The sequence below is a fragment of the Echinops telfairi genome, unplaced genomic scaffold (genome assembly GCF_000313985.2).
Source record: "Echinops telfairi isolate 266 unplaced genomic scaffold, ASM31398v2 ScPeMD7_2010;HRSCAF=2546, whole genome shotgun sequence".
In the NCBI taxonomy this organism is placed as follows: domain Eukaryota; kingdom Metazoa; phylum Chordata; class Mammalia; order Afrosoricida; family Tenrecidae; genus Echinops; species Echinops telfairi.
In genome coordinates this window covers 15807192-15826938 of record NW_022105908.1, presented here as the reverse complement: position 1 = coordinate 15826938, position 19747 = coordinate 15807192, and the positions used below count along the sequence as shown (strand labels likewise).

The 19747-nt window shown below is 44.9% G+C and overlaps 1 protein-coding gene across 1 annotated transcript in view; it reads left to right on the top strand.

Moving 5' to 3' along the window:
* Positions 1-19741, top strand: part of GID4 (GID complex subunit 4 homolog) — a 24079-nt gene extending 4338 nt beyond the window's left edge. The window contains exons 2-5 of the mRNA XM_013007338.2: positions 11430-11537; positions 14371-14472; positions 16087-16217; positions 19099-19741. Of these exons, the coding sequence (XP_012862792.1) occupies positions 11430-11537; positions 14371-14472; positions 16087-16217; positions 19099-19162 (405 nt within the window). The 3' untranslated portion in view covers positions 19163-19741. The remainder of the gene's footprint in view (positions 1-11429; positions 11538-14370; positions 14473-16086; positions 16218-19098) is intronic.
* The last annotated feature ends 6 nt before the right edge of the window (positions 19742-19747 follow it).

The window sequence follows — 19747 nt, the reverse complement described above, 5'->3', positions numbered from 1 at the left end:
GGAGATAATAACATGTACAAAAGCAAGACAGAGCAAAACCAAGCAACAATATACAACAAAACAATGACAAAAAAACAAAACACAACAAGAAAGAAAAGCTTGTAGTTAGTTCAAGGACTGTTTGTTGGCCTTCAGGAGGAGCACACTGTCTTAAGAAAGGGATTAGGAATAGAGCAAGCTGTGGGAAAGGTTGATCGGTTGTTTGGGTTGTTGAATGCAAAAATGATGAGCTCACACCTAACTCACCTAACATACCTATAAAGTATACACACATGTATGTACACCTAAGAATATGTGCATGTCTTCTATATATAGACATGAGTATAGGCATTTGTATGACTGCATCTGCATACTCCCTTTGAAACCTGTGAGAGCTACAACTGTGTGGGACTGCCGGCTTTCTGAAGTTCACCTTTGATGGTTCAGTCTGACCCCTTTTCTTTTGCGCTCCTAGTGGAAAGTGTCCCACCTGCCATAGGTTCCAGCTTTTGTCGGTGTTACTGTGTGATGAAGCACGTGTAGCACTGTTAGAGGTATTTGTTAGACAAACTGACAACTCCCGGAATTGGGTTTATGATTTTGAAGGATTAGAACCACAGTATAGTGGTTCATCTTGGTCAATTGGTGTAATATATAGTTCATAAAGTTATATTCTGCACCTAGTTTGGTCTTAAAAGCCATCTAAGATAACTACTTCTGGTCTCTGTTCATCCACAGCAAATGAGCAAAAGAAGAAAATCAAAAGATTCAAGGCCTGGGCTTGTCTTCGTTTTGAGGTTTTTGATTATGGATTTAGCCTCTTCCTTTGGTACAGTTCTGTTGAGATTTTTCTTCTTGAGTGGATTTAGGTAGTTTGAGTGTTTTTAGTTTACAGGATAAATAGTCTACATAAACCATGACCTCATCTCTCTAGAGATGAGAAGACCTAAATACCAGCCAGCACTGTGAACCATTCTAATCAGGGCCACAATAGATAGTCTCTGATAGAACGGGAGAAAAATGCTAAATCGAACTTTAAATTCCTTAAAAAAAATAAAAAAAAAGAGCCTGCATCTATTCGACTGCTTGAGACGGGAAGGTTACCCTGAGACCACTGATAATTTCAAATCTTGAACTAAAAACAAACCCTGAGATCTCCTTGTCGCTAAATACTAAAGAACAGATGGGCTCAAAAATGGCTATCACCTGTAAGTACTGTGCTCCCTTAGAAGAACCACCTCCATGAGACCAGGCGGCCCACATTACTTCTGAAAATAACGGGAATGCCTGGAGCGGGCAAACGAGATCCGGGAAAACAACCAGACAGGAGTAATGAAAACATTCACCCATCACACCCCATAGCCCATGTTGCTGGACAGCTTATGCAGAAGTAGTTGAATGGAACCTCAGCTGCTCTGTAACCCTTCACGACATCACAATGAAATGTTGTTAAATGCTCTTGGAAAATCCACCAGGGAATCCGTCTGGTCCTGGGCTTGCCTTTGTCTGGGTTTTTGATTACTGATTCAGTCTCTTCCTTAGAGTTCAGTTCTGCTGAAATTGTCTGTTCTTGTGTCTGCTTAGGTAGTCCACATGTTTCTAGGAATTTGTCTGTTTCATCTTAGTTATCTTTATTTGTTGGTACACAGTTGTTTATTGTATTCTCTTATAATCCTTCTTTGTTCTATAGTTTACCCTCCACTTTCTTCTTAGATCGAAGTTATTTGCATCTTCGCCTTTCTATCAAGTCTAACTAAAGACTTGACCGTTTTACTGATCTTTTTTAAAAACCAACTTTAGGATTTGTTGATTCTGGTTTTTGTTTGTTTGTTTGTTTTCCTATTCTCTATTTAATATATCCCTCGCCTGTCTTTTCCTTCTTTATGGTAGCCTTGGACTTAGTTTTCTTTTTCTAGTTTCTCAGGTTATAAAATTAGATGAGTGATTTGAGAGCTTTTTTTTAATGTAGACATTTAAAGCACTGTTTTTAAGCATTATTATTATAAAGTGACCATCAAATATGTAGCTTTATGTTTTTGCGTGTCTTACTGGCAAATGCACAATATTTTAAAGAAATATTTATAAATAAGCGAGATAGGACCACATTATTGATTTTTGCTTTCAATCCTTTTTGGCAGGGGGGAAATAAACATTAACTGCAAGTCTTATCATTTCAACAATTTGAGATAAGCATTAATTGTTCAAGAACTAATTTTTTAAGTTCTTTAAGCCCCTAATTAATTGAAACTGAAGAATGATCATCCATCTTCTACCAGAAGTAGCTTCTTATATAAATGTAAAGTGTTTTATTTTAAGCTTATGAATCATATGAATTTAGGAAGCAAGGAGGACCTCACCCCCCACCCCTACCCTGCCTCTGTGTAGTGCATACACAGGAAAAGAAAGCACGTGGCTGAGTGGCAGCCTGACTCTGCAGGAGTGTGTGGGCTTGACTCAGTCACACTGTGTTGATTACCCTGCAGGATTTGGAAGGGCTGGATAGAGCTCTGGAAAGGGGCCTGGGTGGAATTCTGGCCCTGCCACTCCCTGGCTCGGTGACTCTTAATTTCTGTATCTGTGAAATGAGAATTGAAAATACCTGATCTGACTGTTGAGTAAACTAGTCCTATGTTGCTGTTGGGTAAGCGTTAGACTGCTAGGCTCCCTACGCTCATAAAAATGTACAGCCTCAGACACCCTTTGTAGGCTCTTAGGAGTTGGAATAGATGGTGTGGGGTTTGTTTGGTTTGGTAGGGAGGTAGAAAGGAGCCCTGGTGCTCCTGTTGGGTAATGGTCGGACTGCTAACTGAAAGGTCAGAAGTTCAAAACCAGCAGCCTCGCTGTGAGAGAAAGATGAGGTTATCTGCTCCCATAAGGATTCACAGCCTCAGAAATCCTTTAGAAGGTCACTGTGAGTTGGAATCAAATGGGTGGTAGTGGTAGGGAGGAGGAAGAGCCAGCCCCTGGGCAGGGTACATGGTGAATGCATCCGAGACTACTAACTAGCAAGTGTGAGGTCCCGGGTCACTGAGAGGTGCCTCGGAAGAAACTTGATAAGCTCTGCCCCTGGAAACCCTCAGAGCACCTTTGTGCCTCAGCACGCAGGAGTCAGAATTTACTCCATGGCAACAGCTGGATAATTAGTGACGTGAAGAAAAATATAACCATTTTTTTATGAAAGTTTGTATCTGTATTTTCTATTTTTGCTTCCCAATTATAATTAAGAAAATATCCTTATAACATTTATTTTAATTAAAGCAAACTATCTCGATGGTTTGGACTTCAGTCCCAGTAGTTCTTTCTCATTTATACCAAACCAAAAGCCATCAAGTTGATGGCAGCACTGTGGGTGTCTGAGACTGTAACTCTTCGTGTGAGTAGAAAGCCCAGTCTTTCTTGCTCGGGGTGACTGGAGGTTTCGAACTGCTGACCTTGTAGTTAGCAGCCCAACTCATACACCGTACAACGTGGCAAAACTAATTGTTAAATTTGAGATAGGTTCCCTCATAGTTAGCTCACTTTCCCAAGCAAGCTCAGCTTTAGAGTTTGTATGTGTGCTCTTGGGAAATGTAATGCCAGCTTTGTGGAGAATGGGTAGTAAGTAGAACGCTCTTTGTAATTCTGCAAGAGCCATCCAACAATCGGGAGATGGGCCTCTCCTGCAGAGGAATTTACTTCCTCACTGGGAAACTTGGAAGCTCTCGATGAGGGTCTGTCTGGTAGATGCGTTCTGAGCCACCCACCACTTAACTACTTTGTAAGAAGACATATATAAGCATTCTACAAGTTCTCATTAACTTATTGGCCAATTGAATTTAAATCTCCCAGAAGGCAGGTCTGCATGGGAAGTCAGGGCATCATCCCCAGACAGACGGTTCTGGGTGAGCCTGAAATTATGCCGGAAGCTGGGGAACAGAAAGTGGCTGATGACAGCCCACTGCACAGGAGCAGGGAGTAGCGCGCCTGCGCCCGGGAGCTGGTGCTGGTGACCAGTTTCCCCAGCGCTGACTCATTTTATTTTTTTCTGATATCCTTCCTTCTGCTGACACACTTTTTCTTTAGCTCTGTAAATACCACTGATTTAGTTGTAGTCAAAGCTTGAATTTCCTGTTTTCCGCCCCGAGAAATATTTTATATTTTTGCTGACTTTTGTACATCTTAAATCTTACTCGTTAGATAGTTATTTTATTTAATTCTTGGAGTTTGAGGTGCCTTGTAGTCACTGATACACTGCCTATAATGTTTTGTAGGCTGAGATCAGTGCAAAAACTCATTTAGGAAAAGGGGTGATTTCAACTACAGGTGTTTCATCGTATTGTATTAAAACTACTTTATCATTTTCCCCCTCTCTTTTGCGTACGTTCTGAAAAAAAAAAATAAGGCTCAATAACCCTGGGGCCAGGGCAAGGGGGGTGACAGGACCATCTGTACCTTTTAACTTCCACCTTTCATGTCATGAACGTTGGCATACTAGAAAAGCATGCCCAGAGGGCTGCTGTGTTCTGGTGACAGGAATGTCCCCCAACCTCTACTGTCCACTCTGTGTATGCTTGTGCTTCAAAGCCATGGTGCGGGCTTGGATGGAACAGACGCAATTTTAACATTAGATGGTAAATATCCCACCATGTGTAATGCCTCCGTAAACAGCACGGAGGCCTCATCTGACCTCCTCGTGCCACACAAGGGAAAAGGCACAGCCAACCCACCCTGGCCCAAGGCCGGTTGCCACAGGCAGAGGTTAGACATGCCTCCACCTCCATCCTTCTTTCGCCCTATTCTGACTCCAACCCTTCCTCCCACGGCCCTCCACTGCTCGGTAGCTTTCAAAGCTGTTTCAGTGGTCACACAGAACCCCCACAATATCCATGATTAGGGCGGTTGTTAGGGAGGCTACTGGTTACCACCAGTCAGGATCCAAAAACATGCTTTTGGGTCCACAGCAGTGCCTTGTCTCAGCCAACAGTCAGCCTCTCAGTCACATGGTCCCACAGCCGCTACCTTGTTCCCTATCTGGTGCCTCTGGTGCCTCTGTCACTTGGGATCGCACAGGCGCTACACTGGTGACTATTCTTTCTTGATTGTCCCAGCGCCTCTCTTCTTGCTTCTGAGCTGGCTCTTAGGTGCAGCAGAATAGTGAAACTGACCACACATTAGAGCCCTCAGCACCCCACGCATCATCACAAAGAAATGGATAGAATGGCCTTACATCATTCATTGCATTCATCCATCAGTGGGTGTTTAGGTTGTGCTGTTGTGTGTGTGTGTGCTGTTGTGAAGAATACTGCATTGAACATGGGTGTGTATGTATCTGTTTGTGTCCCAGCTCCTATTTCCCCACGAGACTGAGTGGGATTGTTGGATCATACGGTACATAAACACCATTCCATTCTCTATGGCGGCTGCACCATTTTCATCAGATTGCCTTTTTGACGCTGACATGTTGAAAGTTCTCTACAAATTTTCGAGATTAGCAGTGTGCTTCTTCTCCGGTAGCCTGAACTGGAGTTTTACTGGAGAATCACAGCTTGTTGACTGTATAGATATTCCGAGAAGAGGGACTAGCGAGATTACCACCTCAATACACTCTTGGATGCTTAGAAAACAAGGGACTTTTCATTCCTAAGCAGTTAAGAAGTCACCCCAGGCATCTTCCAAGTGGTCCTATGGCAAAATTTTCAGGCACTTTCTGGACTGGGTCTAGGACATTACCCGACCCAGTCCATTCTACCCAGGAAGAGCAGGCCTGGGAGAAGATTTTTGTCTTCAAAGGCCAGAAAACTTGGAAACTATGGAGACTGACTCAGAGATATAAGCGACAAGGTTTGTCTGTTAAGTCTACCGACTGACCCCAAGAGGAGAAGGAGAAGCTGAAATACTGGAGCCAGTTGGATTTGAGGATGTCACCATGGTCTCCATGGAGGTAGAGTGGAAGAGACTGATCTCTGAGCAGAAGAATCTGTACAAAGAAGGGATGCTGGAGATTTATGGGAATCTGCTCTGATTGGCTGCAGGGGCTGACGAAGAGGAAGCAGGAAGACGAAACTGGAAGACTACAGCTGACGATGCCAAGCTGAATGAATTGAATGAAGGTCAGCAGTCCGCTGATGGCTCCTGGAATCGGCAAGCAATGTAACAGGAAGTCAACAAACCAGGTGCAAGATCCGAATCCAGTGGTAGGAGTCATCTAGCTTCCACACACTGTCAATTTATACTAAGAGTAGGCCATATCCTACTTTGTTTAAATTAAGGAAGCTATACCCACGTTATACTAGTAGTCCATGCCTTAAATCAGTGGTTCTCAACCTTCCTAATGCTACGACCCTTTAATACAGCTCATGTTGTGGTGACCCCCCAGTCATAAAATTGTTTTTGTTGCTACTTCATAACTGTAATTTTTCTACTGTTATAAATTGGGCAACCCTGTGAGTGGGTGGTTTGACACACACACCCCTCCCCAAAAGGGGTTGCAACCCACAGGTTGAGAACCGCCGCCTTAAATGAAACCTCCCTCGCTTGTATCAAGGCTCTGACCAGATTAAGGAGGTCTGTTTTGCCCTTACACTGTTGCTGCTAGTGTTTTTTTACCGGTCTGTTGGTTCTCTTTGAGAGAAGCCTTTTGATGCACCTAAGTGTTTGATTATTGTAAGGCTCCACTCATCTAGTTTGTCTTCTGTTGGTTGTGCCCTTTGGGCTATGTTTTCACGTACTTTGTTTGTTTGTTTTTTGTTTTTCTTAAATCATTTTATTGAGAGCTTGTACAACTCCTATCACCATCCATACATACATCCATTGTGTCAAGCACATTTGTGCATTCACAGACTCTTTATGACATAAATTAGAGCCTCTGTTTGTCCCTATTTTTTCTTTGATGATCTTTAAATTTTAGGTTTTATACTTAGATCTTTGATTCATCTTGTGTTTGTTTTTGAATAAGGTGTGGATCTTAATTTCATTTTTCTGCAAATGGATATCCAGTTTTGCCAGCACTATCTGTTAAAGAGACTATGTCTTCCCTGTGCAGTGGATCTGGGCTCTCGGTCAAATACCAGACATTCATAGGTGGTCGGATTGACTTTTGGATTCTCAATTCGGTACCATCATCAGAACCAGGCTGTTTTTGCCTGTGTGGTAGGTTTTGACAGCAGAAAGTATGAGACATCTTACTTTGTTCTTTTTAAAAAGTGCTTTACTTATCGGGCTCTCTTTCCATATAAAGTTGGTGATTGGCTTTTCCATCTCTGGAAAGAATGATATTGGAATCTGGGTCAGAGCTGCAATATATCTGTAGATTGTTTGGGGGTAGCATTGTAATTGCCTATTTATTTTATCATTTTGCTCTTGCATTGTTTTCCTGAATTCTTCACAAAGATATTGTCGATGTCTGTTTTCCTTATTTTATTTGTGGTTTTCTTGATATCTTGGCAGGCCCTATATATAAGTCTTGAATTTCTTATCAGATAGTTCCATTACCATTTCTTCCTCAGGGACTCTCCTGGCTCTTTACTTTGGTCTTTTGCCTTGAGCTATCCTGCCTTGTTTGTTTGACTTTTAATTTGAACTATCTGTTATATCTGAGACAGTGGGATATTATTTTGTTTTGATTATCTGTTGGTTTGTTTCACCCAGCTTTTTTGTTTTTGTTTGATATGTCTGCACTCCGGGTGGGTAGGTCGGGTAATGGGTAGGAGTGTGGACACAGGTCTGTTTGCTGTTCTGAGCAGATTGTCCACCATGATGCCTTTGATCCGGTGGTACTGGGTTGAATGGTGGCAGATGCCTGTTGTGTGGGGCGGTTGGTGACAGATGTGGGGGTATGGCTGACTAGTGGGGACACAATGGATCAGGAAAGACAAAAGATGAGGAAAGCAGGTGGGGAGTGTATTAGTGCTTAAACCCGGAGCACTCCATTTGTAGGAGGCAAAGAACAACAGTGAAAGCCCAATATCCATTTGCAGAGTCCCATGTGGATTAGTCTCTATTGAATTCCTTCTGGCATCAACCAGAAATGTGCACAGCCTTGCTTTCAGGTGTAGAGTCCAGTGGAAAGTGGATTGCCTCTACCACCACTCCTAAGCAAACATAGCTCTTCTGTCTAACAGGGTGTATGTACATGACCCAGTGATGGTCCCGTCCCACCTCTGACCGATGCCCTGATCGGCTCCCAGTCTTCCTTCTGTGGCCGTTCCTTTGTTCTCCCATGTCTTGTAGAAGTCTCAGTTCTCTGTAAACCCTTGGATGCCAGCATGACCTCCCTCGTGCTAATGGTTTCCCTCATCTGGATCATGTGTCTTTGCCCTTGTCTTGTCCTTTGTCCTGTTTAAGACTAAATAAATGTTCTCTTTAAATTATGTTTGAGATTTGGGGTCCCCTTTGCACCCTAAACTTTCTACTCCCTTAAAGAGCTACTGTCTCGGAAACCCCCAGGGTCACAATGAGTCGGTGTCGACTCGATGGCAGGGAGTTTGGTTCATTTGGCTTTGCACCCTAAAACAGGAGGAAAAGAAGTTTAGAGTGCACAGCGCACGTGCTTCGGAAGCAGGGGTGTGTGGCCCTGTCCGCAGAGATGTGTGCACTGGCCACAGAGGTGGTAAGCATCTATTCTGCAGTCCGCTGGAGGGTCACAGCACAAAGAGTAGGGAAGGGAGGGGTGGCAGTGAGGCAGCATTGGCTGTTGGGCTGTAGAGGTGGAAGTAGGTGGCCTCATCCCTCGTCACCAGAAAGGGAGGGGAGCTGTGAATGAGTGCATTTCTCTGGTCACTGCCCACTGACATAAGCCTAGTGTCTTTGTGCTCGAATGCAGCCAGTTACCAGGTTTCTGTTCTGTCTCGGGCAGGAGTGGGGGTGGCCGCCTGTTGTCCAGCGTTTCCAGCTACCCCCTCAGGTCTTCCCCTCTACAAGGGGACAAGCAACCACTACCGATGAGCGGTTGCGTCCCTGTTTGCTGGCCCCTCCCCTGTGTTGGCCTGTGTCCCCGGGGTTCTGTCCTGCTGAGCTTTCTTTAGCTCAGGGTTTGCTTGTGTTGCTTCGCTCTAGGTTTGTTGACATCATGTCTTCGTGGGGAGTCCATGAAGTTGGTTTCTCCTCACCCACGTATGTTGCCCTCTGTTTCAAAATAACCAGACAGTCCCTAGGGGACGGACAACAGAAAAGTGGGTGAAGGGAGACGTCAGACAGTGTAAGGCAGAACAAAATAATAATTATTCATAAATTATCAAGGGTGAGGGAGGGAGGGGGAAAATGAGGAGCTGATGCCAAGGGCTCAGGTAGAATGAAAATGTTTTGAGAATGTTGATGGTAACAAATGTACACGTGTGCTTGACACAATGGATGTATGTATGGACTGTGGTAAGAGTTGCACGAGCCCCAGTACAATGATTTCAGAAAAAAGGCTAGACAGTATCTGCGTATTCGCCAGCTCTCTGTCATCACTGCTTTCATTCTTTCTTTCGTTCGTTCGTTTTTAATCAAATGACTTATCCTTCTAATCTTGCTGAGTTCCAAGATTGTCATCCATATCTATTTCAGTTGGCTTCTTGGGTTTGTCCTAGGGGACTATGCAAATCTCTGTACTAGAATGTCATTTTATCCCCCATTTGTGTAAGAGGTAAGAGGTTTCTGGTTCTGAGCAGTCCCCAGAACCCATGACCTGCAGTGTGGCATCCCTGCTTAGGAGATCCATGCTTCCCCCAAACACCAAGGGCTTAGCAAGCAACAGTGGGCTCAAACATAAGAACAATCATGAGGTTGGCACACGGCCGAGCAGTGTCATTCTGTCATACAAAGGGTTGCTATGAGTCAGAACTCACTCATGGCCTCTACTACCACCACCACATCTCACACCCTACCGAGACTAAGACACGTGTATTACTGAGAGAACTTGTCTGAGCACAGAGAACAGGTTTAAACAGGTTTTGTTTGGAATAAACCCACGCAGGCATGAGCTGGAATCCTAGTAACAATACTCTGTACTTACCCTCATGTATAGCAACCTAATTCACCATCCTAACCATTTTTAAATGTTACAAGCCATGTTGTGTAACCATCATTGTTGTCCATTTCCAAAGGCTTTTCATCACTTGCTCCCCCTTCAGCAGTAACCCCACCCTCACCCCATCCCTGGTAACCATTAGTCAACTTTTCTTTCTGTGCCTTTGTCTAATGTAGATGTTTCCTATAAGTGGCAGTTTACAACATTTGTCCTTTTGGATCTGGCTTATTTAACTTAGTATAATGTTTTCAAGATCTATCTATGTTGTGGCTGTATCAGCACTCGTTTCTCCTTGTGTGACAGTCTTACTCCATTGTACATAAATCTACACCACATCTTTGATTATCCGTTCATCTTTTGATGGACACCTGACTCATTTCCACCTTTTGACTACTGTCACTAATGTTGCATTGGGCTTAGGTGTACATGAATCTCTTTGAGCCCCTGCATTTAAGTCTCTTGAGTAGGAGCGTAATGTCAGGTTATGTGTTTAAATCCCTCAGCAACTGGCAAACTGTTTTCCACAGGGACTGACTCCACTTTTGCATATTCCCACCAGCAATGTATAAGTGTTCTGACTTCTCCACATCCTCACCAGCACTGGTGATGTTGTTGTTGTTTTGAGAATGGGTGTTGTGTAGTGGATGGGTTGTGCATACTCCTAATAACTAATCAAGTTGAGCATGTTGGGAATCTTCCTTGGAATAATGTCTGCTCAAGTTCTGAGGCCCATTTTTTCATTGGATTGTTTGTCTTTTGGTTGGTAAGTTGCAGGAATTGTTTGCACATTCTAGATACTAAACCCTTATCAGATATGTTTGTATTCCCAAATATTTCCTTCCATTCTTGTTATTTTTCAATGGTGTATTTTTTTATGGTTGTGATTTTACACTGCAGTTATGATTTATGTATCTTTCCTCTAGGATAAATTGTTCTTAGTTAATGTGATATAGAACAAAATATAAATATATATTGAATTTAGAATCAAAACCGTCTACCCCAAATTCTACCCCCACTGGAAATTTGGATGATTGGTGTGACAGGGACAAACTACTGAAGCAGTTTCAGAGAACCAGCGGGCCGACCGTGGTTTGCTGAAGACATACCTGTCCACATTGTGACTCTGAGTTTCTCTATGATCTTTACCTTGGAAAGTCAAACCCACTCAGTGGCCATCTACTTTGTACATTAGAATCTGCAGAGTTCACTTTGGGTACAAGTAGACAAGGTGCACTTCTGAGAGACCAGAGCATGACAAGGGAAGTCAAAGAAAGATTCTGTGCTCAGACAAAGCCTCCAAACCCCAGAAGACCTTCCAATATCCATTCCCACACCCTACTGGTAAATAACATAGTCTAGCTCTGACTTGGACTTGGTTAACAGTGTGATGTTTTTATCTGAGTTTAAGATGCTGTGGCTCTTTTTAAAACATCTTGTTTTGATGTTTGTCCTTTTACCACAGGAGTATCCAACTCTTACAACCTTCTTTGAAGGAGAAATAATCAGCAAAAAACACCCTTTCTTAACAAGAAAGTGGGATGCAGATGAAGATGTTGATCGGAAACACTGGGTGAGTAAATCCTCGGCCTGATGTGGCTAGGGGACATCCCATATTCATACTCCTCACTGCTTTCCGTCGATGCTGACTCACAGCAACTCTATAAAACTCGGTAGAACGGCCCCTGGAGGTTTCTGAGGCTCTAAATATCGGACTAGAAAGCTTGTCTTTCTCCCCCGAGCAACTGGTGGTTTCCACTGTAGACCTTGTGATTAGCAGCCCAACACCTGACCATTATGCTACCAGGGTTCCAGGACCCCTTAGACCTGCACAAACCCCAGTTTACTTCCTTGTGAAAAGAACTGAGATACCAATTAGATGTTCTTCTTTAAGTGGTAAGTGGTTTTCTGATGATATCAACCCCCCAAATTGCACCCAAAACTTTGTGCTTGACAGTATTCTCCTGACCTCATTACCTGTTTGTCCATCTTTGCCTCCGCTTCCTTTCTAATGACCTACTTGGGGAAAACCTAAGTAATTGCCTCTGACTGTAGTAGAGTTGGAATGAAATTATACAGTTCATGGAAATGTGCCTTCCCTTGGGCTTATCGCTGTGGGCAAAACCACGATGGTTCTGTAAATCATAGCTCCTTATAGACACAGTGAAGTAATAAATACTCAAGATAAGTTAATTTTCATTCCAGAGTTTATTCATCAATTGCCACATGTCTTATGTCTTCAAAATCATTTTTTTAAATCATTTTATTGGGGGCTCATATAGCTCTTATCATAAGCCATACATACATACATCCATTGTGTCAAGCACATTTGTACATTTGTTGCCATCATTATTTTCAAAACATTTGCTTTCTACTTGAGCCTTTGGTGTCAGCTCCTCATTTTTTCCCTCCCTCCCCCACCCTCCTTCCCTCACAAATCCTTGTTAATTTATAAATTGTTACTATTTTTTCATGTCTTAAGTGACTGATGTCTCCCTTCACCCACTTTTCTGTTGTCCGTCCTCCAAGAAAGGGGTTATATGTAGATCATTGTGATTGGTTCCCACTTTCCCCCCACCTTCTCCTTCCCTTCCTGGTATGGCTACTCTCAATGCTGGTTCTGAGAGGTTTATCTGTCCTGGATTCCCTGTGTTTCCATGTCAAAATCTACTTTTAAACCAATGATAAAGAGCCTTTTGCGTAGTTGACCATGATGATGGTGATTTTTTTTCCTTTTTTAGACAGCAGGAGTTCCAATTTGCTTACTATAGGCTACATTATCATCAAAATGGTGTGACAGTAACGAAGGTTTCATTCTTCCCATTGCTACTCACACCTGTGTCTAAGCTCACCTGATGGTGATACAGCATGCTCTGTGGAGAGACCACCTACCTCAGACCTGTGGCTGAGTTCGCTTCAGTAGAGGGGAACTGCTTTGCTTAATTGTGATTTTTTTTTTTACTTAAGAAAGGAAAATCTATTAAATGCTGTTTCAAATTTAAATGTGAGCTTTTTTAATTTTGCAATGAAAGCTTTATCTTTTAACTGTTGCAGCAAATAGACAGTAAAGATCAGATCGGTGTTTGTGTCTCTGAGACAAGAGAATGCCCGTGGGTGTCTGGGAACACTAGTTAGATGTGATGGTGCCCAGTGGTCAGAACCAGACTGGTCGGACACCTTGATGCCACCTGGCCCACCTGATGCCAGCCCCTCCTATGTACCTTGCCAAGGTCATTCCCTCTCCTCAATAGCTCCCAGTGTAGGAAACTTTCTTGTAGTAAACCAGTCTGTCTTCCATTCACCTTTATTTTCCATTTCAGTTTGGTCCTGTAGAAATCAGTCTTTGAAATCCAATGAAAAACTCAATTTTGCTTAAGGTTGGCCACAAAGTTAGGGCTGGGAACGCAACTCTTTCCCTTTGACTTCCTTCCGTTAAAAACCTTGAGCCCATTTGAGACCTCAGCCACTGTTAGACTGGATTGAATATTTTGGGTGAAAGAAAAACTGACAAGGTCCTCCTGGCAGAGAAGGGCTCCGTGTGACCATGACCGGAAAGTGAGCCTGCAAAGTCTCTTTCTCTTCCAGCAGTGCTTGCTTCCTGTGCAGACGCCTGGCATTTCCCTCACTTCCCATTTCACTTCTTAGGTCCCGGATTCCCATGGGGACTCCTAGGGCTTCCGACGGGGCTTGTTTGTCCAGGGTTTACAATGTCTAATCCGCTTCATTTAAGGTGCCCTGGTGGGGTAGTTGGTTGGGCATTGGGCTGAGATCTGCATATGGTCGGCAGTTCAAAACCACCAGTCACTCTGCGGGAGAAAGACGACGCTTTCTAGTCCCATAAAGAGTTGCAGCCTCAGAAACCCACAGGGGCAGCTCTACCTTGTCGTAGAGGATTGGTATGGCTCGGAGTCAACTCAATGGCAGTGAATTTGGTTTGGGTTTAGGGAACTATAGAATTAGATTATGTATGACTTAAACCAAGGTCAAACCCACTGTCATTTAGTCAAAACCCTAGTGACGGTTTCTAAGGCTTATCTGTACAGAATTGGACAGACGACGGTCTCATCTTTCTCTTGTGGAACAGCAGCTGGTTGGTTTGAACCACTGACTTTAATCATGCTTGCCTTTTATTTGTTTGGGGTGAGATGTTCTGAGAGAAGATCCCTGGCATCTCTCTCCGTCCTTTGCCCTTCTCCCCAGCAGAGTGTCTTGGGAAGATGAGGGGGTAGGTGGATAAATAGAAGGCTCTGTCTCCTGTCAGCTTGTCTGCAGGGCCTTGGTCTGAAGCTTGGGCCCATCCATTGCTGTCTGCATTGAAACATGAATACCCCTTGGCCACCCCAGAGCAGGCCGAGAGCCAGCCTTTTCCTCTATTGACCCATTATTTATACTCCTTTTGCTTTCAGGGCAAGTTTCTTGCTTTTTATCAGTATGCAAAATCATTTAATTCTGATGACTTTGATTATGAAGAGCTGAAGAATGGAGATTATGTCTTCATGAGGTGGAAGGTAAGGCCTAACTTAATGATTTATCCTTTTGCCACCCTGTAGAAGGCGCTTCCCAACATAGCTCCCTGGTCCAGTGCTGGTTCCTTAGTAGCAGTGTCTTTACACACTTGTATAAAGCAAACAGAACTTCAGAGAACGCCACTGTCTCGCTGACTTCCAAAGCAGTTTCTGCCTGGATAACCTATTGAGTGACCAGCAGATTATTCTTGCCCTTGGACATGACTGGTCCTTCTGTCCCACCCAGGTATGCCTTTTAGCCTGCAGGTTTTGTGTGTTGTGGATTAGGGGGAGAACGGGCCTGCCTTTGAACATCATCATCACTCATGGCACAGAATTCACAGCAGTGGGAGACAGTGCCCTTTACACAAGTGCGCTGCCCCACCATATCTGCCCTCCTGGACTCCATTGCAGCTTTAGCTCTGCCAGCTGCATCCAGTCAGGGGATAATGGGTCAGGAATGCAATTTGGATTTTCCATTGGCCAACCCTCAGGATTCCATCTGGCTGTACTCAGTGGACTGGCTTTTATTTAGCTGAGCGGTCTTCATTTGTGCTCCCTGCTTTTGTGGCCAGGCACTTACCTTCTGAACAGTCGTGGATGGCAAAATTGTACGCACACAACCAACCCCACCCCCTGCCACTGAGTCAGTTCTGAATCATCAAGACCTTATATTTCCCAGGTGGTAATCTTTACAAGAGCAAAATTTGTGAGCATCCATAAAGTTCAGGTTCGAATCTATGGCGGGGGAAAGTTGTTTTATTTTGAAATCTTGTGATTTTTTTAATAGACAATTAATGTAGAGTGGTCATTTCTAGTTTTTATGTTACCAGTTTGAGAGTCATGTCCTTTCTGTAGACATTTGGCCACTCCGTCTTCTGGAGTACTACTGGGCTCAAGGGAGTCTTTTGTAGAGCTCCAAACATCATCTTACTTTAATTTTTAAAACTCTAATTCCCGGAGGTGAAGGAGAGTGCCTTGAAATCAAAACAGCAATGGTGGTCTTTTGTCTCCAAAGAATTTCTCAAGGTGGCTCACCTGTGGGCTTTCAGTAGCCCTCCTGGGGCCGTGGGGCCTGGCCTGCTCATTCCAGGAGACTTGATTTCTAGGACACAGCTGGGCAGACAGCCCCAGAAGACAAACTTGCCTCTCCCTTAAGGTGCCTGATCAAGTATTCTTATTCCTGTGAATGCAATAGAGATTGAGGGGGCGGGGACCACTGGTGTTTAATCTACCGTCAGAATGATCCATAAACCAACACAGTGACTCGGTGTTCTAGAAAGGATGGGGAGCTTCGTGACCGTTCTTGGGGTGGAGCACAAACTTGCTTTTCCAGGGTCCTTCTGCCTGTGGCCTCTGAGAGGTGTTGTTCATTTAACAATGAGATGATTAGACCTGGGTTACCACCTTCCCTTAATTACCCATCGTAGTGCACTTAGACACAGCATGCAGCTTTGGTGTGGAGAATACTCTAGAAGCTCCCTCAGGATCAGTGCACACTCACAGGCTGCTGTCCCCCGTGAGTCTCTTGGACCACGGGATGGTGTCTTTCTGCCAGGAGGTGACTGAGGTGGTGGGAAAACTCTGTCACTCATCACGCTCTCCATCTGTGTGCAGGAGCAGTTCCTGGTCCCAGACCACACGATCAAAGACATCAGCGGTGCTTCCTTCGCCGGGTTCTACTACATCTGCTTCCAGAAGTCTGCGGCCTCCATTGAGGGCTACTACTACCATAGGAGTTCCGAATGGTGAGAGTCCCCAGAGGTCTCCCCCAGCCGACCAAACCCAGAGCAAAATCTCCTCTGCACAGATTCACGCTTTAGTTAGATGCCGAGGCCAAGTCTAATGCTCTCTGTTCAAATGCTTGAAAGCCCACAGAGCAGAGAAATGAGGAGAAAATTAAATTGTGGAGAGGGAACGGTTGCCAGAGTCATTTCCAACCACGGTGACTCGTGTGTGCAGGTAGAACTGCACCCTCCATGGGGCTTTCATGGTCACGAAGCTTCAGAAACAGATTGCCGGACCTTTCTTCCAAGTGGCCTCTTGGTTTGAGTCAAGCAGCCACCTTTCCATTTGTAGTTGAGGACCTGACCCTTTGCACCACTTAGGAATTCCTGACTCGTTAAACACTTCTAAGCTGCACTATTTATTTGGCAGTGCTTTGGTCTTATTTATCTATTTAAATATTGCATTGTTTAGGTGAAAGTTCACAAAGCAAATATGTTTTCAATTCTGCCGGTTGTAGATACATAGATGACATTGCCTGCAATTACCCCAAGGTGTTCACATTCTCCTTTTTTCTACCTTGAGTTACCCATCTCTGTTCACCCATCTTTCCTGACCTTTTCTGCCTCCTGAACTTTGCTTTTGGTCTCACAAGTGATTGTTCTGGAAAGCACATTCCGCCCAGGTCGTGGTATTGACTCCATCGGCCCTGCCTCCCTTACGTGACTGCAAGGTGGTCCCCAGAAAGAGTGTCATTAGAGGCGTGTCTGAGGAGCACAGACTCATGGTTTCACCATGCTGAATCAAGTGAACCAAGCCAATACGTCTGGTCTTCTGCGGGAGTTGTTGTTTTTTATCATTTTATTGGGAGCTTGTACAACTCTTATCACAATCCATCCATCCATCCATTGTGTCAAGCACATGTGTACATTTGTTGCCATCGTCATTCTCAAAACATTTGCTTTCATTGTGTTCTTTTCTCCTAATCTATCCAGAGCCCTCTACTGTGACCCCAGTCAGAGCAGTTGGTGGGGTGGCAACAGTGTTTCCGTGACTGAAATGTACGGCCAGATTATGGACAGTGTGGACTTTGCAATTCACGGTCTTTTTCACTTTTGTGGTCTTGGACCTCAAACGTTGTACCCACCTGCAGTTGATCCCGTCTGATGACATGGGAACCTTGGGAGCTGCTGGCCCTGCCCTGCCTTAGCCAAGGTGAAGGGCTGAAAGTGGTCGCTCTGGTCCCTCTCCTGGGACTCTCCTGTTTCCTTGTTGCTGTTGCTCCAGCAAGTGTGAACCAGGTCCTACAGTGCCTGATTCTCTCCCTCTGAAAGTAGCCCTTTCAAATCCCTCACAGTTTGGTGATCCTGCCCTGTTTGATGACAGCAAAATCATTTTACCTGCAAGTAAATGGGCACTGTTATTAGAGTTTTGACCATTGTTCTGTTTTCAAAATGTTTTTTATTTTAATTTTCATAATTGTGTGTTTTTTAATAACATCATTTACTTGAACTGTACTTTTCGCTGTCTTTTAGTATACCCGTGGATTTGTACAACCATCACTACCATTGCTTTTTAACATTAGCAGTCACTGCCCGCTTCCACCAGCCTCCTTCCCCAGAGTCCTAGCCTAGGTAACCACCGATAGACTTTTTGTTTCTTACTGATAGGCTTCTTCTGCATAGTTCATGTAAATGGAGCCATGTAATGTGGTTGCCTGGAATCCCTCGTGGTACAGTGGGTTAAGCATTAGGCTGCTAACCAGAAGGTCAGTTATTCAAACCCACCAGCCACTCGTAGGGAGAAAGGTGAGACAATCCCCGTCCATAAGATTGACAGCCTCAGGAGCAGCGCTCTTCCACCCTGTAGGGCCCCCAGTCGGAATCGACTCGGCAGCGTGGGTTTGCTTTCTAGTTTGGTGGCTTTTTCCAACTAATGTCTTCAGGCCTCTCCCAGTCTCCGTGTGTCGGTCCCTCCGTTCTTGTTGCACCTCTTCTACCCTGTTGTGTGGCTGCACCGCAGCATTCGTCAGTTCTTTCCACCTTTGAGCGGTTAGGAAGGGTGCTGCTGTGACCGTTGTGAGGTCAAATGGTAACTGTGCTTAACCCTTTGAAACACTGCCGGCCGTTTCCCACGATGGCTCTGCCCTGTGGCACCTGTGCCGGCGATGAGGAGCTTTCCCTTTCTCCGCATGCAGCTCTGGCGAGCGGACTCAGGGAGCCCAGCCATCCCAGGGGAAGTGCTCGCTCCTGTAGCTTCTGTTTGCATGTCCTAGATGGCTCACGCATAACCCTTTGTGATTTTTTTTTTTTTTTTAAGAAATCAATCATTACCTGTGCTCATCTTTTCTCTGCTCCCCCTTCTTTTATGTGTCGAAAGAAGGGCAAAACTAACACTCAGACAGACACCACACCCCTCTCAACATTTCAGGGACACAGTAAAGATCTGGGGAAGTAAGAGATGAAAGTGATCGGTAAAGTGAAGTGGGTTTTTTATGCTGTTGGGTACCTAGAGACTTGGGAGGTGCTAGTGTGTTTGTGAAGGCCTGGGCTCCCACAGCCTGGTATTTCACATGTCGGAAGTGCTGAGATACCTGGGGGAGGAGGAAAGTAGGACAAAGGACAAGGTGAGGATGGACCAAGACCAGGGTGCTGTATAAAGCACTGTCACGACCTCCGATGGGAACAGAGTGCAAAGCAGCTCATCAGACTCTTAGCTCAGGGGGACTAAGCAGAACATTTGGAGGAGATTTAGACAGGGTTCCACTTAAGAAACACAAGGCAACTTTGAATTTCAAGTATGTGACGGTCCTGAAGCTCCACGAGAGCCTCTCCCAGCCCCCTCAGAAGCTTGCTTTATATCGTGCATTAGATAACTGCTGCCCATTTGTGTCTCCCCCTGCAGGTACCAGTCCCTCAATCTGACTCATGTCCCTGAGCACAGCGCACCCATCTATGAGTTCCGGTGACAACGGTTCAGAACAGCCACCAAATAAAACTTAACTTGGCAAAAAGAGCTTTGCCAAGAAAATGTGTACCTGCCAGAACCAGGAGGCCCCGTGTTCCTGGCTCCTCAGAGTAGACTGCACCAGAGAGCATGAGTGTGAGCCCGCAGACTCTGGGAAACACAGTCGGTGCTGGCAGGGGAAGGGCTCGCTCGCTCTGCCTTCCTCTCTGTGGCAATTTGGTCTTAATCTGTTTTAAGCTACCTTAAATGCACTTTTCCTTCTCGCTCAGCTAACTTCTATATCACTGAAATGCCCATTCCTTCCTCATCCCAACCTCGAGCTGAGGAGGACTTCAGCTCCCTGGATCCCCCTTGGCCTTGGTGCTCAGAGCCAGCTGACTGGCCCAGGCCCTCTCCTCCCCAGTTGCTTGGCCTAGTAACTGAGAGAAGGCAGAGCCCAAGCACACCAAGGCAAGCCCTCAGAGCTCGTGCCGGGAGCTGGGGAGCTGCCGCACTGGGGCTGATCAGTCTCTGTTCTGATTGGCGGGTGGGTCAGCTAGCACTGTCCACCCCTGATGTGAACAGTGTGGCACTGTTGGTCCTGGGT